Source organism: Eptatretus burgeri, chromosome 16 (genome assembly GCF_056783735.1).
Source record: "Eptatretus burgeri isolate ZD-2024b chromosome 16, Ebu_testis_v1, whole genome shotgun sequence".
Lineage (NCBI taxonomy): Eukaryota > Metazoa > Chordata > Myxini > Myxiniformes > Myxinidae > Eptatretus > Eptatretus burgeri.
The window spans coordinates 40,430,868-40,458,080 of record NC_140976.1 but is presented as its reverse complement, the minus strand read 5'-3'; the positions used below and the strand labels follow the sequence as shown (position 1 = coordinate 40,458,080).

Here is a 27,213-nt window from a genome sequence, read left to right as displayed (position 1 = left end):
TTTCACGTACGGCCACACACGTACGGCCATGCACGTACGGGCATAGACTCGTTTTGAAAAAAAAAGGAAAACAAAGTTGTCTCGGCTGCCTTTATCTGCTTTTCTTTTTGAATTAACTTATAGCAGCTGAGGTCCACTTGGACATTTCGGGCCACTCTTGAGCTGCGATGTGTTGGGGTCATCTTCATCAAAGATGGCGAGACCCATATCAATGAGGTGGAAAGCCTCCACCAACCTCGTATGAGTGAGAGTACGCAGTGGCTCAATCTCTTCACTTTCTGTCCTCGACTCCTCCACCTGGCGTTCCTTCTCCAGTATTAGAAGGTCCTCATTTGAGAGCTGCTCCCAGTACGAGTCCAACAACTCCTCTACATCACACTCCTCCATCTCATCAAAGCCGACAGTCTTGGCCGTTTCGACGATGTTATGTCATGCTTTCGACAAATCATTAGTCACGCTGAAACCCTTGAAGCCGTGAACAAATTGAGGGCAAAGTTTCCCCCATACTCCATTCATGCAGGAACAGGTGACTTCCTTCCAAGACTCCTCAACATTACATAGAGCATCCATTATTGTAAAGGCCTTCCAGAATTCCTTTACAGTCATCTGATTATTAGGGTACCCAGTCTAATGGACTGGGTAACCTCTTGTTTTTTCTTCTGTTTATTTCTTATTTTTCTTTTTCCTCCGGCAACTTGCGGGCTTTTTCGCTTTAAAAATCATTTTCTGAGGAACGGTAAGTCCGATCGACATGAAATTTTCACCATAGTATGTATCGTTTTTGATAGCATACTTAATTGATAATTATGACGTCATAGGTCACGTGGTATGGGTGCCATCTTGAAAAAACCTCTGGACCTCTATATCTCTGAAACCGTGCAATGGAATTTTTTTCGCTTCATACATTTTAATGAACTCACCATGGGGAACACGGGTGATTTTTCGTGACGTCATCGGTGAAGCGTTATCCAGGTGAAAATTCGTCGAGTAGAACGCTGCATGGGAAAAATCAGAAATTTATTGAGCGTCATCTTCACAACAATTCACCGTAGAAAAAAATTATAGTGACATCTTCGGTGACTTGGTTCGGCAGTCATTTTATTTTGAAATTTTTTTTTCAAAAACAATCTTCTCCAGAACGGCCAGACAGATTGAGGCAAAACTTTACACCCACCTTCCCCATGACATCCTTTTACAACTTTGTTAATTTCTTATTGATAGGTCACAGGGTTTGACAGCCATATTGAATTGACCTTAAAATCTTCAAACATCTTCTCCAGAATGGCTGGTCAGATCAAGGGGAAACTTCACAAGTCTATTCTACACATGTAGTGAATATAAGTTTGTTAATGAATAATTCACATGGTTTGGTTTGGCAGACATGTTGGATTTAAGGAAAATATTAAATCATGTTTTCTCTGGAACTGCTTAATCTATCGAAGCAAAAATTTGCAATTATCATCTTCCATCATGTCTGCATACATGGTAAAAATTATGATGTCACAAGTCGCATGGTTTGGCAGCCATCTTGGATAGAAAGACGCACCTTATCAGATTAACACGAAACTTCACACACGTGTTCCACGACACGATTGGAAGCAGAATCTAAATTTATGATGTCATCGGTCACATGGTTCGTCAGCCATCTTGGATTGAAAATTAATGAATTTTAAAAATCTTCTTCTCCATAACGGCTGGACAGATTGAGGAAAAACTTCACACACACTTTCCCCAAGACATACTTTCACAAGTTTGTTAATTTCTAATTGATAGGTCACATGGTTTGGCGGCCATATTGAATTTACCCTAAAACCTTCAAACATCTTCTGCAGAACGGCTTGACAGATAAAGTGGAAACTTCACAAAAGTATTGCTCAAGGGTAGAGAATATTAGTTTGTTAATGAATAATTGATAGGTCGCATGGTTTGGCAGCCATGTTGGATTCAAGAAAAAATATTAAATAATGTTTTCTCTGGAACCACATATCCTATCGAAGTGAAACTTGGCAACTATAATCTACCCCCATGTCTGCATATATGGTAAAAATTATGATGTCACAAGTCACATGGTTTGGCCTCCTTCTCGGATAGAAAAACGCACCTTGTCTGATCAACACAAAACTTGACAAGCATGATCCACTACCCCATAAGAGGGAGAATTTAAATTTATGTTGTAATAGGTCACATGGTATGGCAGCCATATTGGATTGAAAATTAATAAAGTCTTCTCTGAAACGGCTGAATAGATTGAGGCGAAACTCCACAGGTATGACCGCCTCTCCATGACGAACAAAAAGTTCTCCCCCCCCCCCGTTTTGATGTACGACAAATCGTTTGGCAGCCATATTGGATTGAAGGAAAAATATAAATTAATATTTACTCTGGAACTGCTGCATCAATAAATGTGAAAATTCAGAGTTATCATTGAACATTCATGTGGAATGAAGGTTTTAAATTTCAACTCGATCGGCCCCATGGTTTGGCAGCCATGTTGGATTGAAGGAAAAATATTAAGTAACATTTACTCTGGAACCGCTGCATCAACATATGCGAAATTTGACAATTATCTAATCGACATGTGAAGCGTAGGTTTAAAATTTCAACCCGATCGGCCACGCGGTTTGGCAGCCAGAATTATTTAATTATTTGAATCTGAAAACTTTGAAAAAATTTTATCTCCAGAAGGCTCATTTGGCTGTACCTGAAAGCGTTTGAAGATAAAGGAATAGCAATTCAATTGATACCGACAATGTCTCCAGGAAAAAGGGCTAACTGCATTCGGAATAAATAGATTGAACACTTTGTGCTACCCGGTTCGTAACTCATCAGTCCTGTGTCGAAGCAAGGCTGTATTTGTATCACTATTAAAGAATGTTTTCTCTGCAACCACTTATCCTATCGAAGGGAAACTTTGCAACTACAGTATCATATAAGTCTCATGTTGTATCAAAGGTGGATGTCTGGGTACCCGGTATTCACTGCCAGTAGTTATAAAGTGGCAGTTCCAGTTAATCTCCGCCATCGAAGATGGACGGAGGTTACTGTTTTCACCCCTGTCTGTTTGTTACTTGACGAAATCTACGATTTTGTCAAGTATGTTGGTCGGTTCAGTTTGTTTGTTTGTGTGTACGTCTCGCTCTACAGGTCGCATTTCGAGTCGGAATGTCATGGAACTTCACCAATGGACTTATTGGCCACCAGAATAGAACCCTATAACTTTTGGCATGTCAAGGTCAGGAAAAATTCCCGAAAATCGCGAAAATCCGTATCTTTTAGCATGGGCTGATTTTCAAAAATTCATGTCTCCGCCAAATCTTAACGGATTCCTTTCAAATTTGAAACACGGACGTAGGAGGGGAGTATCTTTGACTGGATGAATTTCGTCAAGTCCTTGCCCTATGGGCCATTTTTATTACTTGACGAAATCTACGATTTTGTTCATTAAGATTATTTGATTTTGTTCATTAATCTTAATCTTCATTAAGATTAAAATTGACAATCTTAATCAATGCTCAGGTCAATCAGATGAAAATTAATTATTTTTCAGATGAAATTTGCTGATTTTAGAAGTTTTACCTTGAGTTGACCTTTGACCTTTTGACCTCAAAATAGTTGCTTTCCCAATTAAGTGATGGACTATGCAAATCCTGTTCAACTTTCAAGTTAATAGAATGTAAATTGACAATTTTTCAATTGAAAATTGATTTGAGAAGTTTGATCTTGAGTTGACCTTTAACCTTATGATCTCAAAAACAGTTGATTTCCCAATTCAGTGACGAAATATGCAAATCTTGTTCAAATTTCAAGTCAATCGGATGAAAAATGACAATTTTAGAAATTTGACCTCAAAATGAATCGGCTTCTCAGTTGAGACGATCTCTACAACTTGGTTAAGTTTCGTGAAGATGGGTTTTAAATTGTGACTTGTAGGCGATTGACAGACAGACAGACAATATACTTGAAAAATATTCGATTTTGCAAATAATAAATAGAGGAACAACATTTAAATTGAATGTCATATTTTGAACATGAATCGGAACATGAATAGGAAGACAAGTTTCTCGTTTTACCAAACTTGGGCTTTGAATTTGTCCTGATCACACACGCGTAGAGGAGCGAGATAAATTTTTTACTCTGTCTCTGTGGCAGTCAAACAAAATTGAAAATCATTCCAAACAGGAAATGTTTTTAAGGATGTCAAAAAGAACACAAACAACAGGCATGAAGAACTAATGTAATGTGTTAGATTGGGTGATGTAATAAATACTGGGTAAAATGGTGGTAAAACACAGAATTCATTTATACGCCTTTAAACCTTTATGTAAATTGAATTATACAGGTATCCACCATGAAGGGGTTACGATCCTTTATAATAACTCATTATGCGAATCATCGTTATGGGGGAGCTCGTTTCACCATTACAGTAAGCTCGCCTTTTACATGTGTTCTGTTTGCGCATTTTTTGAATAGTGCGCGCCTGTCATTTATAGCACTTTTAAATTTACATTCACGAGCGTTTGGAATTCCGCAATTTGAGTGCGTGAGTAATGCTGCAATTTAATTTTCGCACTTAACAGCATGAAAACGTGTTCATTATAACAGCTGACATTGGTGAGATAGATTGCCCCCCTCGCCCTCCCCTCCCTCTATTCGTTTCCCAAAACCCTCCATCTCAGCTTCGTGCGTTTGGTGAAGTGTTTACTATTTTGTGCATGAATTGTGCCGCTGTAATAAGTGTAGCCTTTGCAATCATGACTGGAAAGCGTCCGTGGTGTAGCGAGGTTGCTAGTGTGAGCAAAAGATAGAGGAAGGCCATCACTATTGAAGAGAAAATGGATGTTTTAGGACGGTATGAAAGAGGTGATCGTACAGCTGATATGAAGTTTAATTGAAGCCATTTAGCGCTAGTTCTGGGTAGTTTTCGAATTTCCGGAAGCGTTACAACTATCACAACATCAAAGTGACTGGAGAGGCTGCTGTTTCTGACACTGATACCTCCGAGAAGTTTCTCGCATTTCTCGAGGCCATTATCAAGGAAGGTGGATATTCTCCAAAACAAATTTTCAACATTGATGAGACTGGTCTGTTTGGAAGAGGATGCTTTGTAGGAAGCACCTTTCTCATGAGGAGAAGAGCACACCTGGGTTTAAAGCAGCGAAAGATTGCTTCACGCTGCTTTTGGGAAGTGATGCTGAAGGTAATTGTAAATTGAAACCGTTAATGGTTTACCGTTCAGAAAATACCAGGACTCTGAATGGATATGTTAAAAAAGTTTGCCTGCCTATTGGTACTCAAATGCCAAGGACTGGATGACAGGCAAAATATTTTGTGAATATTTACTTGCTACCGAGTTGAAGCAATATTGTGAGAAGGAGAATTTGAGTTTTAAAATTCTCATCCTCCTCAATAATGCCCCAGCTAATCCAATATCCATCCAGGACCTCAACAAAAACATTACGGTTGTATTTCTTCCACCCAACACAACATCTCTAATTCAACGCATGGACCAGGGAGTGATTGCTACATTCAAGGCATATTATCTCCGAATAACATTTGCAAACCTGGTGAAATCAACTGATGTACGAGAGGGGGAGCACTCGGTAGAGTGCAAAACCTCCGCCGCTAATACGGCTGGGTCACTTAAGTGAACCTGATATCCCATTCATTGTATGTCAAAACAGATCAGACTCTACTGAACCACGATTGAATAAACTAAACTAGATCGACGCGCATGTAGAAATGCTAAAAAAAAGAAAATCGAAATTTTTTTTGAAAAAAAAGTTGCAAAATTTGTTTTTTTTTCTTCTAACAAAATTTTTTTTGGGGGGGCAGGGGGGGTTGGAAATCACTTAAAACATGTAGAAATGCAAAAACAAAAATTCAAATATTTTTTCAAAATGGCCGCCATAGCGGCCATATTGGACTTTGGACCAAGTCCAAAATCTAATGGCATACCTAATCCCCCCACCAAGTTTCGTCGAAATCCGTCGAGGAGTTTTTCCGTAATACTGTTCACAAACAAACAAACAAATAAAAATGGCCCATAGGGCCAGGACTTGACGAAATTCATCCAGTCAAAGATACTCCCCTCCTACGTCCGTGTTTCAAATTTGAAAGGAATCCGTTAAGATTTGGCGGAGACATGATTTTTTGAAAATCGGCCCATGCTAAAAGATACGGATTTTCGCGATTTTCAGGAATTTTTCCTGACCTTGACCTTTGACCTTGTAATTCCAAAAGCTATAGGGTTCTATTCTGGTGGCCAATAAGTCCATTGGTGAAGTTCCATGACATTCTGACTTGAAATGCGACCTGTAGATCGAGATGTACACACAAACAAACAAACTGACCGACCAACCTACTTGACAAAATCGTAGATTTCGTCAAGTAATAAAAATGGCCATAGGGCCAGGACTTGACGAAATTCAACAAGATTGCGTACCATCGAGAATATTGAGCAATAATAGGAATTTTTGGGGTTAAACATAGTTTTTAGGGTAAACAAACAAAAATACAAAAAATTAAATTAAAATACCTGTCACCTCCGTAATCCGTAACGGATGTGACCAATTTTTAATCCAGTCAAAGATACTCCCCTCCTATGTCCATGTTTCAAATTTGAAAGGAATCCGTTAAGATTTGGCGGAGACATGAATTTTTGAAAATCGGCCCATGCTAAAAGATACGGATTTTCACGATTTTCAGGAATTTTTCCTGACCTTGACCTTTGACCTTAACATGCCAAAAGTTATAGAAATTTCTGGTGGCCAATAAGTCCATTGGTGAAGTTCGGACATTCCGACTCGAAATGCGACCTGTAGAGCGAGACGTACACACAAACAAACATTAATAATCTTAATGAAGTATAGCCTGGTGTTGGCGCAGTGGTAAGGGCAGCGGCTTGGGATCCAAGAGGTCCTGAGTTCAAGCCCCGTTGGGCCACTGAACTAATACACCAGGGGGTTGACTCAGCCTGTCATCCTTCCGAGGTCGGCGAAATGAGTACCAGTATACTGGGCCGGTTTATACCCCGGTTAAAATAGGTGTACCATATCCCTGTGTCGTAAGAGGCGACCAGGGTTGCGTCAGGAAGGGCATCCGGCGTAAACCATGTGCCAAATCACTATGCGGATCATACGGATGATCCGCTGTGGCGACCCCTAACGGGAGCAGCCGAAAGAAGAAGAAGAAGAATTTTAATCTTAATGAAATGGACAATTTGATGTATCCATGGCAACCTTTGGAGAGTGGGGTGGATTTTGCAAGTATCGTGCTCTGCACGACGTCTTTCTTGTTTATTTATTTAGTTTCTCAAAGTGTGTGTAACTGATTGACCGTTACATTTTGCCAAACACCTATGGTGGTTGGACCTCATAAAGGACCATCATAAAATAGCCACCAGAATCACATTATCTATGTTTTCTTAATTGCTTGCAGAAAATATTTTCCCAAATTACACCAACACACCAGTATTTTCTTGCAAGACAAAATGAATTTAATTTTGAGCTATAAACGTACTGGACTAAATAAGATTATAGCTCGTCATCAAAAAGACTGTTGAAAGCATGGTGAGTGAAGTTCACTTCAGAATGATTCACAAGGAATGACGGTTTGCTTCTTTTACAAATAGGCCTGTTTATATTCTTCGCTGTGTTCTGTGGCTGAGGGTGGTGAGGCTGTACGAGACCTGCAAACATTTGTTGATGAAACAGTTGGCTGGGCGAAGGAGAATGGGTCTTCAACGCAGGTGTGGGAAATCTATTAAATTATCATTATTTATCGTTAAACTCTGAAACTCAGTAACTTGTTTGGATTATTTTACCTTTTACATGTATTTCTTTTCTTTCGCCTTTTCAGGCAGGGACATTCCCATGTCGTACCCTGCAAGCTTTTGCTTGCGGTCTTGGAAATTTTTTGCAGGAGCTCAGTGGAGTGATCTGCACCCTCGAGCAATCCATCTCTCAGGCAGGTCAGTATTAAATTAGGCCCTTGCTGTTTGGCCATTTTATGTGCATTACTTTATGCACTCAAACACTCAATCGAGGACAATTTGTGAAGGTCTAGTAATGAGTTAGTCTTTGGCACCCTTGAACCCTGAAGTTTTGCCCAAAAACTTGCAAATGTGCTTGTTATATACTATTTGTTTCATTATTCTGATGTTGTTTGTGATTTCAGTATAATTCAGAATTTTGCTATGTCGTACTGTTGTGGATCTCGCTAAAATTTAGCACTGAGATGTCATCAAATGTTTATGCAAAGCAGGTTCCCGCTCTGAAGAAATTCACGAACACATGGGGAGCTCGCGTCATGAAGGTGCGCCATTATATTCTACAGTAGCAAAATGGGTAGTTGACCTTCAGTTTGGATATGGGACCTTGAAGATGACCCTGGGTCAGTACGACCAGCAAATGCGACTGATGCACAAACGGTTTCCCAGGGCATTTAATCATTGAGGATCACCCTGTTAAGGTATCCAAAATATCCATAAAACTTGGAATTTCTCAAGGTAGCACTTTCACCATCATCCATGAACACTTGGGAATTTTCAAGGTCTCAGCAAGTTGTTTGCCGCAAAATCTCAGGACTCGTACAACAAGAGCGACAAGCTTCTCAAACTGTTCAACACAGATCCAGCTGATTTTATGGCTTGTGTGATAACCGATGATGAAACTTTGCTTGAACATTGTGATCCCGGAACCAAATTGGAATCCATGCAATGGAAGCACAAGGGATCACTGCTACCCCAATAAATTTCGACTGATGCGACCGAGACGGAGCAATCTGAAAACTTGTATTTTATCGTCATCGTTTTGAAAGGCACATGGACAAGTTCATATAGAAGTCAAGAGACAGTAATTCAAAAATATAATTGTTTTTTATCTTCATCTTTTGTATCTCATTCCTAGAACCTTTTGAATGCCCTTGTACATTCTCCTTCAGTTGCTCGGTACAATTCACATCAGTTCTGGTGTGGAAGTTTGCTCCAAATGTTGTCTCGACTTTCCAGCTCCAAATGTTATCTCGATTATAACATTCCAGCAGCCAATGTGACAGCATCACTATATCTGTGGGTGGGATCAATACAAGTGTATGTGTGATCCAGCTTTAAGAATTTCCCAAGGATGTGGAAATGGCTTACATTGTGGATTTCTTGCTGTTCTCATTGCTGATTAATTAGCCAACCCCATGATGGATGAAAGAACACACATGATGTTGACTGAACTTAAAACGTGTTCGCAATAGTTTGTTAATGGCATGACTTTATTGCGCAGTTGTCAGCATTGATGTAAAACATCACAAACTTGACTCTTTGCTCAAGAGACTCTTCAGGCTTTATTTTTGAATGCATGATTAGTTCAGAAAGCATCATCCAGTAAATGGAAATGTTGCAGGTGAAGAGTGAACTTGTGCTAACCTGCTAATGGAATGAGCTAGTAGAGTCCATGTACATGTAGTGTATACAAAAATTATAGAGATTTCGACATCAACACTTCTCCCTCTTGCTCCTCTCCAAACCCCACTCATTCCTTCTACCACTCACAAACACCTTTCCCTTTTCTTCACCTCCTTTCCAACTTTTCTCCACCATCTTATTTTCCCTCTACTCTATCCTTCTCTACTTTTATCTCAATAAATATTTTCTCTTTTGCTTGCTTTCTGTTGTATGTAATATTTAGATTGGGCTTCAGGCCACTTTCACATATATATTGTTGCGTCAGAGGGTCTGTTAACACAGACCATCTGAGACGAAGGTCCAAAGGCCTCTGAATGCTGACACAATCTAATTCTCCCTGTGTTCTTCACTGTTTTCAAAACCCCAAGTATCGCTCAGATTAAGCCAAAACTGGTGGTGGGTTGCAGGTGGCAAGACGTTTCTTATCATTAAGAGTTTATTATAAATAAAATAAATATGGTGGATAAGGAAGGGCAGAATGATCAATAAATGCAGAACAGATCTGTTGGTCAAACGACGCAAGTAAAGGGGAAGAAGGAACACGCAATCTTATGTACAATGGAAAGAAATAATCCACTATGGCATCAAAATACCCGACTCAAATCAAAAAGGGGAACATAGGCAAAGACTTCATTAAAGTAGGCAAGAGCTGGTCTTGAGCTGGTGTCATGTATGTTGGCGTGGCACAGGGTGAAGTGCAACTCAGGTGGGAGAATGGCGATGAGGAGGCCAGGAGTTGAGGGGATGACGATGGAAATCTCCAAAAATGGCCCTTTGTGACTCTCCAAAAATGGTCCTTTTTGTAGGGAGTGACAATTTTCCAACTCTCCAAAACGTTACTTTGTGGGGAATGACAAAACGGAGAGAGAGGGAGAGGTATTGTCTCTCCAAGGTCCAATGTCCTACTGCCATGCGCATGTGTTGACATGGCCTTCATCACCTCCTAGACCATCCTCATGAACCCTCTTATATTGGCCACCCCCTGGTGTGGGCAGTGCCATCTTTTGGGCTATTCCACTCTGCAGGGCAGCCCCTATTAAAAGTATTCTACCCCTCTCCAGGGCTCCACAGCTCACTTTACCGCCATGTCTTGTGGTCTACTGGCCAAACAGTCTGTGATTATTCCTTTTAAAGCATGTAGTGCACTCCCATGTGCCTTTGTGCCCAAGTCCTCACAGGGCCTCGTCTGTGCAGGAGGTTTCACACCATACAATCTTACCCTTTTCTGCTGTATTGTATGCCTGGTGTTGGCTTAATGGTTAGAGTGGTGGGCTTAGGATCCTAGGGTCCTGAGTTCAATCCCACTCAGCTGTTGAATTAATACCAGGTGGGGTTAACTCGGCCTGTCATCCTTCCGAGGTCGGCAAAATGAGTGCCAGAATACTGGTATACTGTGTCGGTGTGGCGACCCGTCCAGGATTGTGCCCAATAGCCAAGGAGACTGCTTAAGCAGCACCAACGCTCTACACAGAATATGATCCCAATCTCTCTCTCTCTCTCACAAAACTTTGAAGCATGAAAAATGTGTTGCCTTTTCCGAAGCTGCACCGCAATGTGACTGATGTCCTTTCTGAGAAAGAAGGAATTCAATGCAGAACTTGTGCTGGTAGGGTAACTCGTGATGGTGTTCAGTTTGTTGTGAATTGGATTTGAACCAACAAATTGCTGTTACAATCGGATGTTCAAAAAGTGTCCCCTACCATGGAACATGCTGTCGATAAAAAAAGAGACATAAAGGATCCTGTGGTATCTTTCGCAGGAGTGGCAGTTTGAACTGATTCAACGGCCCTATAGATCATCATGATGTATTTAACGTAATGTGAGGTTGTCTTGTGAGATGAGATGATGCAATAAATGTTTCCTTGTACAATTTGTGAATGTTCACTTCCTCTTACCTCATTCGCTACTTTTCCTGAAGTAACAAGTACTGTCGTCTCTTTAAGAAGAATGGTCTTTGAGACAAATTTCTCTCAACTAATGGCAAGAAGGATAAACAAATATGCAGTTACATATGTAGAGATTTTCATCAATTTTTTTTCTCGATCATTTGAGAGGCTGACCCTCTTAGCAAGACTGCAATAATTAATATTTTAGGACAGATGCAATTTCTCAGTTGTAAACAAAATCAAAGCTAGCTGAAGACAGCACCTCTTTGGTATGTCTGCAGTGACCATTTGAAACGTTTAAATCTTCAATTCTGAAGGTTAATGTCGATGCAAATGTAAATAAATAAATTATTTTTCTTCAAAGCTGCAAGTCATGTATTGCCATGAGAGATGTTGGATGTTTTGCTTTGCTTATCATTTAGCATTGTTAAGTTGTGTTTAGTTTCACACTGTATTGGTTTGATTGCCCAGTGGTATCATAAAGCACAACCCTTTATGAAGCCACTTCCTTCTACCTACTCTACATTGACCATGTTGGCCACTGGCCATTTCTTTTTATTTAAAAACAACATTTGTACCAAGTACAATGTTTGCATTGCTTGTCAGGTCTTAACACCTGTTAGTATGGTATTGCATATATTTATCACTAGGATTATCACAACGATTTTTTGAGTTACGAAGCTCGATGCACGCAATGCATGTTTTATTGCAGACAAGATGTTGACCCTTCTGATGCTCCTTGAGCAGCTAAATCCGTGGTTGGAGCGTCTGGGTGTTCTGCGGCAGTTACTCACAGATGGAGTGCGTGTGCTTTCTCCCACTTCTCCGGCTGCTCTTCGTACCACTTGCCTGCTAAACAGCCTTCATGCAACTCTGCTGCATTACGACTGGTCCGGGCATTGTGGCAAACACATGGTAAGTGGATGGATGGGTGGATGTAAATGGACACCCAGCAGGATTAAAAACAAAACCTGTCAAAGGGCGGAGGAGCTCCTTGTGAACCAACGGCCATCCATATCTAGTGCCCAACTGTGTCTGTGGGTATCCTCCTGTAGTTGGGTTTTTTTGTTAATGGAGGTTGGTGGCAGGATTTACACTCCGGCTACCGTAAAACACTTCATTCCGCAAAACACACAAAAAAAATGCAAAGAAAACTGAAAACCGACTCCGTGGGATTACCTCCTGTGCTGTCCTTCGCAGGGCAGCTCACTGGATGATGGGATTGGTGCAAAGCCTTAGGGACCCCCATTCCTTGATGATATGAGGACATGCATGTGGTAAACATCCAGGGTCAGATTGTGGTGGTGCTGAGGTGTCGTCCACCAGACGGCGGGCTCTTTGGGTTCGCCAGAGGCGTTCCCTTCAGGTTGGTGCCTGGAATGTCCTATCCCTAAGAGAGGATGATCACCTGCCTCTGTTATCATCTGAGCTCAAGCATTTGAACATCAGTGTTGCAGCACTCTCTGAGGTTCAGAGACCGGATAGTGGCGAGATCATGGCGGGTGGTCACACCTGCTATTGGTCTGGTCACTCTGATGGTTACCATGCCCAAGGAGTTGCTGTAGCTGTATCCAATAAGAATTGAAGTAACACGGGTCAATGAGCGTATTATGAGACGAATAATTTGTCACTCCTTGGGTGTTGTTTCCCTTGTCTCAAAGACCATTCTTCTTAAAGAGACGACAGTACTTGTTACTTCAGGAAAAGTAGCGAATGAGGTAAGAGGAAGTGAACAGCTTGGTGTGGCAAAGGAGATTGACCAAGTGCTCGTTGATAGTCGCTGGAGGATGATCCAGTACTGCAGAGTCTACCGGAGTGCTCAATTCCTCAATACCTACCACAGGCTTATTGTAGCAACTCTGAAGTTGCAGCTTAAATTGCAACTGAAGTTGCAGAGAATGGTACCATCCCAGCCTACACTGTATGTTGGCAAGCTCAAGGATGAGAGGGTAGATGAGGAGTTTGCGAACAAGCTGAGTAGGAAATTGGGAGTGCGGGGGGGGGGGGTGGGTGGGCGATCTGGGTGCTTTGGGAAATCCTGAGAAGTTGTGGGGTGCCTTCAAGACCACCATTCTTGATGTTGCCGGTGGATGTCTTGGAACTCACTAAAGGGCGAAGAAGAATTTTGTCTCAAGGGACACTGGATACCATTGACCAGAGCTGCAGGGCCAGGCTTAATGGCAGAGCTGAGCTGTTCAGAAAGTTGAGGCATAAAACTGAATGTGTGCTGAGGGAGGACACAGAGGCTTAATGCAAGGAATCTGTGAGGGGTTAGAGCATCACCTGTGGTTAAGTGATTCTCGTCCTGCTTACAGGGGAATTTGTGCATTGCGTTCCTCCAAGCCCATCCCACTGTGTACTGCAGTTAGAGCGGAGGGTGGTGGGCTCTTGACAGAGGAGTCCTAAGTGTAGGACCACTGGGTCGGTTACTTTGAGGAGCTGTACCAGGCTGACCCACCAGCTGTTGTGTTGGATGTCAGGGGTGTTACTATCCCTATTGCTGACCCTCCAATCAACTGTGATCCACCTTCGTTTGTGGAAATACAGGCTGCGGTGAACCGGTTGAAATGGGGTAAAGCTCCTGGGATCTGTGGCATCCATACTGAACTTCTCAAGGCTGGTGGAAATGCTGTACTCATGTCATTACATGCAGTTCTGTGCTCTGCCTGGAACACAGGCATCATCCCAGCTGACTGCAAGAGGGGCCATGTTGTCTCTCTCTGGAAAGGGAAGGGTGATCACCAGGACTGCAACAAGTACCGAGGGGTGAGGTTTCTCTCAGTGCCAGGCAAGGTCTTTGCTCAGATAATTCTTGATAGGGTTCGCCACCATGTGATTGAGCACCAGCACCCAGAGCAGTCAGGCTTTACACCAAAGAGGTCAACGATTCACCATGTCCTTGCTCTTCTGGTCCTCACCAAACGCAGATGAGAGTTTCGGCAGAGGCTGCTTGCAGCCTATGTTGGTCTCTGCAAAGCGTTCGATTCAGTGAATCGAAATTCCCTCTGGAGGATTCTCTGCCTTCGTGGGGTGCCACCAAAATTAATCAATCCAATGTCTGAACGATACTCTGGTACTGAGAGTGCTGGGACATGTGGTGATTCCATCTCTGACATATTTACAGTCATTATTGGAGTTTTTTCAGGGGTGTGTACTGGCCCCCACACTTTTCAGCACTTGTATGGACTGGATTCTGGGGAGGATGTTGGAGAGATCAAGCTGCGGTGCATCGTTTGGGAATGTCAAGATCTCTGACGTTCATTTCTCAGATGATGCATTCATCTTTGCGGACACTGGATATGCGTTTTGGGCCCTTGAGGTGCTGAATTAGGAGTCTGAGCTGCTGGGATTACAGGTTTCCTGGGTCAAAACTAAGATCTGAGTCTTCTGTTCCTTGGTGCTTCCAGTCTTGCTCTACAAATGTGAGACTTGGACTCTGACCAGGGATCTGAGATGGAGACATTCCTTTGGTATCAGGTCTCTTCGGAGAATCCTTGGCTATCGCTGATCAGACTTTGTGTGCAACGAGCGGTTGCTGAGAGACTCAAATGAGATTTCTTACCTGCATAGTCCATCAGCATCAGCTGAGGCTGTATGTACATGTGGCTCATTTACCTGACACTGATCCTGCTCACCAGATTCTCTCAGTGAGGGAGCCTCGTGAGCGGAGGAGGCCTATGGGTCAACCATGTGCCTCGTGGTTTCAGCAGGTTGATCAGCATCTCAAGGAGATTGGGATGGGCCAGGCATCTGCCTGGGAGTGGGCCAGACAAAGGCCTCTGCAGTACCGGCAGAAAGTGGACATAGCAATGCGCTGCTCCGGCGCATGCTCCCATACCAGACCTGACCTGACATGGAAAGAACAGCTGTTAATCAATGAGGGCAAAAGTATTTGCAATGACTGGTTGTTGGTACGTGTTAATATCCCTGAATACCTGCAGTTCTCTTCCAGTTGTGGTTTATAATCATGACCTATTAGGGTTTGAAAGCGAAAATACTTTAAATATGATATCCATATTTTATAACTTTGTTGCAAGTGCTCTTTCTGCATCTTGCTTAATTTTGCCTTTTTCCCCCCTTCTGATATGTTTAAAAAAAAAATTTGCATGATAAATCACTCGCAGACAGAGATGGATTGTCCCACACTTTATGTTAACCAGTTAGAGACTAATGGTTGAAACACTCAGGTTCCTCTGTTGCTGCAACTCTGTTTGGTGACCATCCAGCCATATCTGGATATTTTGGAGGGCTGGGTTGGAGCCGGTAGTCTGGACGATCCTTTGGAGGAATTTGTCGTGCAGCGGTGAGTTGTTGAAACATTGTCATCGGGAACTTTTCCTCCTGTCGATAGGTGCTCTAGCCATTTGGAACCTCTGTGATGAAGGCTGATTACAGCTTTGCCGGTTCAATAAACAATAGGTACATGTAGGGGAACTTTTTACATCATGCACATTTGATGTCACAGAAAATTTGGCAACCCAATGATTATAATTTCCTGTTGGGTCATATTGTGGAGGTGCAGTATTTTCTTTTGACATAGGATGTACTGTACAATGCACTCTGTTTTCCTAAATGCACATCATAATACTTCCATTGCCATCCTATTCTTTTTCTCCAAAACAGGTAAAGATATTTGAATGAAACAACACAGATACTAACATCAATCTTTATTCTACCCTGGTGCGTATTTATTTTTCCACATAATCACCACTGCGATACACACATTTCTGCCAACGTTCAAGTAGTTTTGTGATGCCGTCAGAATAGAAATGAGCATCCTGCTGACTTGTCCAGTGCTTCATCGTGGCCTTAACATCATCGTCAGAAGAATAATGTTCTCCACGAAGGTATTCCTTAAGTTTGGGGAAGAGATGAAATTCTGATGGAGCCAGGTCGGGGCTGGTGATCCTTTGTGACGGTACGCCATTGACCGGCTCTTACTCTCAGGATTGTAATGGTGCACCCAACTCTCATCTCCAGCCATCTCATCTCCAGTCATCTCATCTCCAGTGCTTCATGCTTCACAGCACTGACAACGTCATGCTGCCCTCTGTCAGCTTGACTCACATAGCATTGAGACATCTAATGTCAGAATCGGAAAACTTCACACCCAGTGGCGGGAAGAACTAATGTGCGGATTGTGCTTTTTTTTCATTTGAATATCTTTGCATGTTTTGTAGAAAAAGAATAGGAAACAATACCTTACAACACGCCCTCATAAAATATTGTATTTTACCAACCGAAAGCTGGTAAAAGCATATTTAACTGATATGGGAAGTGAGGTGCAGCTCACTTTTTGAGCATTAGCTCTTCTTCAGAGCAAAAGATGAGTTGCCCTTCCTCTTTTGTTCTGACTAAAGATTAACGCTTATTGTCAGCCACACCTCACTTCCCAAGGCAGCTAACATACTCTTATTGCCTTTCAGTTTTATTGGTCAGGTTGAGCACAAGACAAACATTCCATCTTGAGTGACCCTTTATGCTTACAGAGGTGAAAGCAAAAACCAACAAAGATAACCATTGGCTGAGATCTTGGAAAGCAAGGCTGGTGCCTAGACAATGTCAAAGGCACAAGGAATGACAGGAGAAACCCTCCACCCCCTCCCCCGACCTATGTATTTATTATTTTTGAGATTAAAAGCATCCATTTGTTGAGTTAGAAGCAGGAATATGTCTAGAATGGAGTAGCCAGTTTGGAAAGTGAACTGATGATCAGAGATTAGTGAATCAAAGAAGAGATAAGACTTGAGGTCTCCAGAAATGATGGACTCCATCGGTTTACTTATGATTGGGAGAAGGCTTAGCAATCGAGTTGAGGTGATCGGTCTTGATGCCGTTCTTGTGGATGAAGGTGACCAAAATAATGCCAGGTGACAATTTGAGAGGGAACTGCATAAGAGCATGAGGAGAATAAAGGGCACAATTACAGGTTTTGAGGATTTGAGCACAAAAGCAGAATCCTGTTTCTGATGAGGCATCAATATTGATTAAAAGTTTCTCATCTTTGCTGGGAGAGAAGTTCACATGCTGTAGGAAGCAGCCTGTGAATGGGATGGGGTGGGGAGGGGGGCAAGGTGTGGGGGGGGGGTGGATTGAAACCTTGGCCTTTTCTGCAAAGAGATTATTAAATGGTCATGAGAAATTTCGGTATTTTCTGAATGTCAGAGTCATTTCTGAGATTTGCCTAAAGAACTGGTAATATGATACAAATCACAATTTATATAGGAAGCACTCTCATTCCCGATTAAGTCACTTGGGTAAGCGACGGAAGAGGATTATGTAATAGTGACAGACCTGACCAGTTCCCACTATGTTTTCAAGGATGGGTGAGAGGCTCATGAAGTTTGCCATCTGGTAAGTTGAATGTTACATGTTAGGCTATGGCCCTTTTAAGGTCAGACACACTGGTTGGGTTTATGCGGAGCAACCATGGGTTCCCATTTCTATTCCAGGTGGAGAATGCAAGCTGCTTTCCAGCGATTGCCTCACCACACACATCGCATATCATGTCATTTCATTTTTCAGGTGTAAGAATACTTTCTGATCTGCTCTAGCTCAGTTAACAGGTCATCTGCTACTTTAGAGTACTGCTCGCTGATTGAACGAAGTGAAGAAAAAATGTGATTTTTATCTCAATGCTATCTGAAAGAGCTATTAAGAAAAGATTAGAACTGTCAGAATATCCTTTACATTGTTATTATCCCTTCAATCTCTTTTGTTGCATTATCTCTCCAATTTTTTTTTTTGTGTATCCCTCCAGAAACAAAGGTGTATCTGTACATGACAATGACTTCTGGAACTGCACATACAACACACGAGAATCGTTGCAGCAAAACACTTTGATTGCATCATCCAAGCTACCTGGAAATGTAAACTCATTTGAGGATCCAAACGAATTTCAGTCCATCAGGACACCCGAGATCCTTTCCACAGCTGGTGTCACCTTCTTGGAGCCCATTTTGCAGCAAGTGAAGCATGCTGGGAAATCCATGGAGCTTCTGCTTGCTCTTTCTGCATTAGACACAACTGATGAACTCCTTGACACTTGCAAAAGTAAGTGTATAGTTATATGCGAAGCAGTATTTTGTATTGTTGCATCAAATTTAAAGAGATGTCCAAGAATTAAGCATTTTCACATCCACAGAGTCGTGTGAACCCTCGCTGGCTCTTCAGTTCATCCAGACCTTTTTGGCAAAATTCGACCACAGGGTCCAGGGCTTGCAACAATGCTTCCCAGCAATTGACCTTCCGTCCGCTTTGATCAGCCCAACTGCTACTGAATCCATTCCCAGTTATCATCATGTAGATTCCTCCTGCTCATCTGGATTTGGTGGGAATTCAAAGGAAGACATGAAAAATGTTACCACTGCCCTATTCTCCCAACTGCCAGTCGGTGTCGGCCCAGACCAGCTGTTTGCCCACAGCTTCTCCAGGTGAGCCAGAAAGCAGAATCCGCATGGTGTCCCATGACCAAATTGTTGCACAAAACAAAAAGGAAGAATATAATATGAATTGTTCTCAAAATTACAAGATGATAACTTTTACCTGCCCTCATTGCTTAGTGTAGAAGTAACAGATTAGTGTAGAATTGATTAGTGTAACATACGCAGAGTAGAACAAGTTTAATTTATGTCCATAGGATGTCTAAGAAATAAAGAAGATGAAAGCACACCTAATGCTAGGCCAAGGCCTCAGACTTTGGCACACTCATGAGGCTGTACCGTCGAAATGAAACGTCCCAGTAGACAAATAAAATAGGCTCACATTTGTACATGAAGTATTTTAAAATAACACTTCTTGCTACAAAACATCATATCTTCCAGTGTCTGAATATTTTAAATAAAATAATTCCAACCCGTCATTTTTTCGAGGCACAAGATGCTTCGAACCCTTTATAGCTTTTACAATATTGCACAATGTTACATTCCCATGTTTTTGCTCTTCTTTTTATTATTAATCTTTCTGTATCTTCCCTTTTTTTTTTCTTTTTTTTTTAGTGCTTTGAGATTTTGCTTCTAAATGTAAAGGCGTTATGTGAGAACTTGATTGATAAATGTTTTTTGTAATGCATATACAGTGTCCTGCAAAAGTACTCATCCCCCTCCAAAGTTTTCACATTTTGATGGCACCTGAGCTTATTTCATGATACTTTCAAATCAAACTATATATATATATATATATATATATATATATATATATATATATATATATATATATATATATATATATATATATATATATTCCTCGCAAACTACCACAAAGTGATAAAGCAAAAAAAGCAAATACAAATATAACGTGAATAAGTTAGATTAACAGCGAAAATCTGATTATTCTCAGTTGCATAAGTATTCAACCCCTTTGCCTAATTAACCCTAAACAGCTTCAGGAGAAAATTATTTGTTTGAAACTTTACAAAATAAGTGTAATAGGTTTCACCTGTATGTAATCAGTGGTTTAAGTTAAAAAAAAAAAATAGGGGCAATACCCCAGTGCGCTGATCTGGTAGAATAATGATACTGAGGAGGAAGTCAACCTGGGATGGAATCAGCAAAATGTACCAATGAACCAATGTTATGGGCCCATTTTTTATTTTTTTTTAATGTGATGAACCAACCTTGTGACATCTCGGGTGATGAAGGTTGTGGTTAAGTTTCATCGAAATTGTGTGTGTACTTTTAAAGAAGAAAGCAAATACCTATTTTGAGGGGTCAAACCTGGACCCACTTTGACTCCATGTAGACTCCCTTTGGCCCTGGTTTTTTATGCTGTGAACAAACTTTGGTACATCACGAGTGATGAAGTTTGAGGTCAAGTCTCATCGGAATTGTGTGTGCAGTTTGAGGAAAAAGTGAATACCTATTTTGAGGGGTCAAACCTGGACCCACTTTGACCCCATGTAGACTCCCTTTGGCCCTGGTTTTCTTATGCTGTGAACAAACTTTGGTACATCACAAGTGATGAAGGTTGAGGTCAAGTTTCATCGGAATTGTGTGTGCAGTTTGAGGAAAAAGCGAATACCTATTTTTGGGGGTCAACCTGAACCCCCTTAGCCCCCCAACTTTTTTTTTAATGCAGTGAACAAACTTGAGTAACAACATACCTAATATTTTATCTAAGTTTGGTCACAAAATCCTGTCAGCAGTTTCGGAGAAGTTGCAAGTGTTTACGGACGGACTGATGGATGGACCATCCCATAAGCTACTCGAAACTATGTTCCAGGTGAGCTAATGAAGCTCCCCCACTTATCTAAGGAGTTTTAAAGTGCAACTCATTTGATCAAGTAACAAGGCAAACATGAAGACCGAAGAGCTTTCCAGAGAAGTCAGACATGAAGTGGTGGAGAAGCACCGTTCAGGAAAGGGTTATAAGAAGATTTCAAAGTCACTCATTATCCCATTGAGTATGGTGAAATACATCATTAACAAGTGGAAGATGTATCATACCACCCAGACTCTACACAGATCAGGTCGCCCATCCAAACTCAGCAGCCGGGCAAGCAGGAAACTGGACCGGGATGTCACTGCAAATCCAACAATGACTTTGAAATATGTCCAAAGCTCTATATCCGAGATGGGGATCAATGTTCATCAATCAACAATATCCCGTTCCCTTCACAAAGCTGGCCTCTATGGACTGGTGGCAAGAAAGAAGCCATTACTGAAAAAGATGAATCTAAAAGCTCATATGGAGTTTGTGAAAAAGCATCTTAATGATACTGCTGGCATGTGGAGAAATGTTTTATGGTCATACGAGACAAAAATTTACCTTTTTGGTCTGAAGTCAAAGCAATCAAACATTGCACATCACCCAGTCAACACCATCCCCACTGTCAAGCATGGTGGTGGAAGAATCATGTTATGGGGCTGTTTTTCATCAGCAGGGACTGGCAAGCTTCCCAGGATAGAAGGGACAATGGATGGTGCAAACTATAGGAGGAGAATTCTTGATGAAAACCTACTTGAGTCAGCTATGAATCTGAAACTGGGTCGTAGGTTCATATTTCAGCAGGACAATGATCCGAAGCACAAAGCTAAAGCCATACTGGAGTGGCTGTATAAGAATAAAATTAATGTTCTTGAGTGGCCGAAAGTCCTGACTTGAACCCAATTGAACATTTATTGTGAGACTTGAAGATTGCAGTCCATCGACGATCCCCATCAAACTTGGCAGAACTAGAGAAATTTTCACGTGAAAGGTGCTTCCACCAAGTACTGACCTAAGAGGCTGAATATTTTTACAACCAGTGAATTTTGATTTGTACTTTTTTTTTTTTACAGATACTCCTGACATGTAACCTTCTTCAACTATAAGTGTTTAATTTGATCTCTTCAGTTATGAATAAAAAAGTTCATTTGGAAAAATTGTTTCTACATAATTCGTAATCTATCGATAATTCCAGCAGTGTGTGTGTGTGTGTGTGTGTGTGTGTGTGTGTGTGTGTGTGTGTGTGTGTGTGTGTGTGTGTGTGTGTGTGTGTGAGACCGCTGTTTCTCGACAACCACTGGTCCGATCTAATTGAAACTTGCCAGATATATTGCTGGGGACCTGAGGATGTGCCTTTTCAAGGTTTGATATTAATCGGACAAGTGCTTCCCAAATTATGGCCATTTATTTACCAAACCAATGACAAGACACGTTGTTGCGTGGGCGTGGCCGATGGGGAAGGGAAGCTCAGCCGCGTTCCCCATTACAGGTTACAACGTACGGGCTTCCGGATAATAATTTCTCGATTTCTTATGCGCATTTATAGATAAACACAATGCCACAAGTTATGATCGTTTTCATATGAGACGGTGCATAAATTTCGGTAACATCAGAGTGCTGGTGTGCTCCGAACCAGGAAGTAATTTTTTTTCTCTTCTCTTCTCTTTTTGTTTTTCCTTGCGATGACATTGCAAAAAGGCAAAATACGTTGGCGCTAATTGAATAATTGGCCATTAAAACCTAAATTGCGAATCATCGTAACTGTGATATGCGATCCTCCGCGCCGCGCACGTACGGGCACGCGAGAGCGAAGAAACGGCCTGTGTGGTTGTTGTTTGTTGCTCACGGTTGGAATATTTATTTATTCTTTTTTTTTTTTTTTTTTTTTTTTTTTTTTACAGGCACGTACTAGTCTATCTATAATTCCAGCAATCTCTGTGTGTGTATCTGTATGTCTGTGTGTCTGCGACCGCTGTTTCTCGATAACCCCTGGTCCGATCTAATTGAAACTTGCCAGGAATATTGCTGGGGACCTGTGGATGTGCCTTTTCAAGGTTTGATATTAATCGGACAAGCGGTTCCCAAGTTACGGCCATTTAGTCTAGAAGCCAAAATCTGTAGCTAGCCTAGAAAATAGGTTCGCTGCTGATTTCATGTTAGAATGGTGCAACTGGTGTTTTTGAAGAGTCTAGGCATGACCAAGTCTAGTTCCACTTGTTGCCAAGTCTGCATCTAAATATTATGGCTGCCATGACAGTAATCAAAATGGCCGCCATCAGATTTAGTCTTTTTCTTACTGCAAATTGTACTAGCCAGAAATTTGTCATGATTGTGAAATACTATGTAATCTGACACGAGGAACACTATTTTGTGCTTTATTTTTGTACTGGATCACAACTTTTCACATAATTGACAACTTAAAGACGAAATTGAAAATGCACATACGAGCAACAAATGTGAAAAAGAAAATGTTTAGCACTATTGATGGAGATGGGTTTACAGTCAGTCAAAGGTTATTTCAACAGCTGTCAGATTCTTTCTAACACAAAATTACGTTGCTTTGCAGAAGAGAAAAGTGTTGTGAGAACACCCAAGTACAATTTTCAGAGCTATTGATCGGCTTGTACACTGAACGGGTTCCTACAAAGGGCTTTGCATCCACATGCTTTCATGCAAGGCAGTCCATTCCGTGTACATTTGCACCGTCGAGTTGAGCATGACCCACGGCATTTGCATGTCGTCAGTTCTACACAGTAAGCAGTAATAGGCTGTGCAGTCATGAGTCGCAGCTGAAATGTCTCGTTGCCATCTTTGACGACCTGTTCCCACCCACAATTCTCAGGTGCAGGTAGATGTGGTTCAGATTCCAAGGCTCTTCTCTTGAAGAGCAAGGCCAAGGCCCAGGTGTTTGGGGGTCAGTTTTTTGCCTCCTGAAGCCACATGAATAATGTCTTGGCAGATGCTCAGAACTTTGTTCTTGGTATCTGTCTCATCCGCTTCTTCATTGTCCATCTTGTCAGTGCTGTCACCACCACAAAGAAGCTTTACAAGCATGTACAGGGTTTCAGGTACAATTCGCTCTGCATTTTCTGTGTTCAGTCCACCGATAATGCTATGCCCTGGAGAGTGTTTTATGTCACTGTAAATCTTTATGCCCACTCTGAAGATCCAGCTCAGGATTTCGTTCTCATGATGAGGCAGACTGCACTGGGCCAATTCATCTTCTTCAGAACTTTCACCTTCTTCAGATAAATCATTCACGGCGGTTCTCATGGCAAACTTTGTCACAGTTGAGGACGCAACTATGAGGGGTTTTGTGACATCCAATGGCTGCACGAATGTCACCTTGTCACTACCAAAGTGAACCTCCACTTTCTGCTTGAAATTGTAGCTTTTGTAGGCTCCAGCCTCAATTCCAAAATCATTCAATAACAGCATGCTGTAGTGTTCCCAGATGTTTTTCAGGGTAAACACATGTCCCTTCTGCAGCTCTTTCTCAAGCTGGTTCATCACATTTCTGAAACAAATGCTTTCAGGAGACTGGTTTTTCTCTCCACTCTCCTTTTTATACTTTCTGCGAAAAGAAACATAACACTTGAGGTGATATTTACCTTCAGCTGCCATCAAGTCTGAAACACCTGCAAACCTGTGACGCATGGTGGGGTCAAATTGGGCCAAACTAAGCATCCTGGATGATGTGTGATCAAATTCAACATTTGTCAGGACACCAGCTTTTCCAGGAATGTCAGTCTGGCAGAAAGCGCATTTTGACCAATCCATAGCGCTGTGCGCGGATCTTAGTGACTTTGGGACATGGTATTTCTCTGAGGAACCTGATGTTGTGGGTATCTCTTCTGCGTAAGTCACAGATTGTGGCTGAATCCTTGACTTCAGTCTGTCTATTTTTTGTGCGTGAGTAAAGTCACTATAGCAGAATTTGTGCCATTGAATCTTTTCGACGTGCTCCGGTACAGAATATTTTCTGATTCTTGAGAATGAGTCAACATATTTAGCGTCATTATATTTCTCTCTTTCTTTGCAACATTCAGCTACAGTTTTCACACCAACGATTGTAGTCTTTCGAAGTGGCGTTGACTTGCTAGTTTTTGAACTGTCCTGGCAAATAAAGCATTTATTCCAGTCTACATGCTCTTCTTCTTCTCGATCCCTTGAACCCCCTGTGAGAAATCTTGCAGCTTTCATTTTTCAGTTAGTCCTGGGTAACAGAAAAACACACAGTTATGTAGTTTAGGTTCATTTTATAGCAAAGTTGTAAAATTTATTGATTGTGGTTTGTATAATCAGACATTCTAATTCGAGCCTGAACATTTCTTTAAAAATAATATAGTGAAAAACAAGTCATATTATTTTTAGAAAATGGATGGAGCAATGTTTTTTTCTATACTCCCATCAGCTCAGGCATGCTCAAAAACATGGAAATCGACCCTAATTTTGTAATTTCATGTCAATTTGCGGCTGAAATATGACGAAAAGTGTATTTAATGGCGACCATTTTGTAAACTGTCATGGCGGCCATACTATCCATATCCAGAGTTGGCAACAAGTTGATTCACGTTTCTGTGTGTCTGGACAGTCAATTTACACCTGTTGCACTATTCTAACACGGAATCAGCAGGGTCGTACACTATTCTGCATTGGGCCTCCTGACTAATTTATTTTGACCACGCACGTATGGCCACGCACATACGGGCACGCACCTACGGGCATGCACTAGTTCATCTAAATGTGGCATTATTTGGTACGAGGTGAACACATTTATAGGCCATTTGTACCTTTATTCCATCAACAGAAAAGTAAATCCAAAATACAGCTGCTGCCCTGGCCTATTGAGATGAATCGTCTTTGAGACGAGGTTTGATAATAGCAAAACAAACAAACAAAAAAATTAATAGATAAGAATTACTTTTTTTTGCAATTGTCAAAATTCATCTTGATTGACTGGAGAGAAATTTTATTTGTATTTTAGCCTGTGGTTGAACACTTTAGCCTGTGGCATACACTAAGAGTTGTGAATTTAAGCCATCTTAACGTGATCAGTAATAATATAATGCTGTTAAATTTTTGCATTGATTGATGTGCCACTTGTGCTGTGTTCCTCAGGTAGTTTACTTTTACGACCTTCCCAAAGTATTAATTAAAAAAGAAAGAAAAATGATATTGCAAAAGCAATAACCGATTTTTTTTTTTTTTTTAAAGGCTGTTCTTCAGTGAACTTAAAGCGATGGATCCTCAGAACAATAAAAGTCTTCCAGAAGTTCCAGTGAAACGAGATTGCTTCGAGGAAGATGGGAAGTCTCTTGCTGGAAGATTGTGCTGCCAGCCCTTTCAGTTAATCCTGCAGGAATGCCTCTATCCTCACATACAGCGCCGCTGCGAGTTTGTCTTCAGTTCACTCATACATAAGCTGAAGCAACAGCATAGGTTTGGATATTAACCTGCAGCTTCTTGCTTAAGGAATTGTGAATTTGATGGTTATCCTTTTGGGTATTTATTTCTTATTATTTATGTAAGGTGGCGCAAAGGCTTATTTTTCCTGTAATTCAGGCTGCTGGAGTGCCTGGAGGAACTGCGGAGTTCGTTCCTGCTACAGGCCAATGGGGGCATGGCAGAGTTTGCCACATGGCTGTTCGAGCAGGCTGCGTATGACCTGCCATCATTGCACCACATCACCGAGCTTAACGTGCAGCTGCAGCGTTCTCTGCTTGCCTTCCAGCCTAAGCTTGCTACCAGGTCTTTTGAACTTTGGTGTTATTTTATGGTTGTATGACGAAAGTATGGCCTGGACTGAGGTTTTAATTTTTTTCTGCAATTACTATAATTTTATTATGTCATTTCTTTGATAATCAGTCCATTTAAATCCCTATTTATGCTTACCTTTCTTCCTCGATTTTGCTAACTTTACGCTCTGACCCCTCCAGATTGTCGGTGGTTCTGCAAAATGTTGATGCCAATAAAAAGCACCTTCTTATTCATGTTCTTGATGGTGTGGGTCTGCATTACAAGGTTTGCAAAGCATATTTGAACCGTAATGTGTTATTTTAAATCAAATCGCATCCTGAAAGTCATTTTCCTTGCCGATCATTCATTTTGGCGTGCCTGTTAGTGAGAACCGGTGACAAAAAATTAATTTTCCATGTCTATTGTTTTGGCATTTATGGCTTGTCAAATATTTGATCATTTCCTTCCGATAAGTTGGGGTTCCTAGTTAAACTCGTAACTGTTTTTTTTTTTTTTTAAGTTACAGCCTCATTGTTTCTATCATTTTGTACAAGGATATATAAGGAATCGATCAGACACAGGAAGAGGCCATTAGGTTCATCATGCCTGTGTTGTATCCATACAACATTGATTTGATGTGTCAATTTCCTTATCTTCGATATACATTTGACTCTCATTAAGTGCATGAGATTAATAAAATTTGATGTATGGCACCTTACATACAACCACTCCACCAGTCATGGATCCAGGATATTTAAATTGGTGGAATGGGGAAGGGTGGTGGGGTTCTGGAGAAATAATTCTGGAGGGCGTTGGAGCTAATTACATAAAAAAATTTTAACACCAATTTACAGAAACATCACACCCAAAATCTCCAATCGCATATAAATAAAGAACATAGACTCAAAGTCACTAAAAAAACCCCAATAT

General features: G+C 41.3%; 1 protein-coding gene across 1 annotated transcript in view; it reads left to right on the top strand.

Moving 5' to 3' along the window:
* LOC147010917 (gamma-tubulin complex component 5-like) overlaps positions 1–27,213 on the top strand; it is an 88,423-nt gene that overhangs the window by 47,037 nt on the left and 14,173 nt on the right. The window contains exons 11-19 of the mRNA XM_085859893.1: positions 7,631–7,747; positions 7,858–7,969; positions 12,053–12,255; positions 15,528–15,643; positions 18,101–18,393; positions 18,485–18,773; positions 25,762–25,986; positions 26,110–26,295; positions 26,484–26,568. Coding sequence (XP_085716019.1) covers positions 7,631–7,747; positions 7,858–7,969; positions 12,053–12,255; positions 15,528–15,643; positions 18,101–18,393; positions 18,485–18,773; positions 25,762–25,986; positions 26,110–26,295; positions 26,484–26,568 — 1,626 coding nt within the window. The remainder of the gene's footprint in view (positions 1–7,630; positions 7,748–7,857; positions 7,970–12,052; positions 12,256–15,527; positions 15,644–18,100; positions 18,394–18,484; positions 18,774–25,761; positions 25,987–26,109; positions 26,296–26,483; positions 26,569–27,213) is intronic.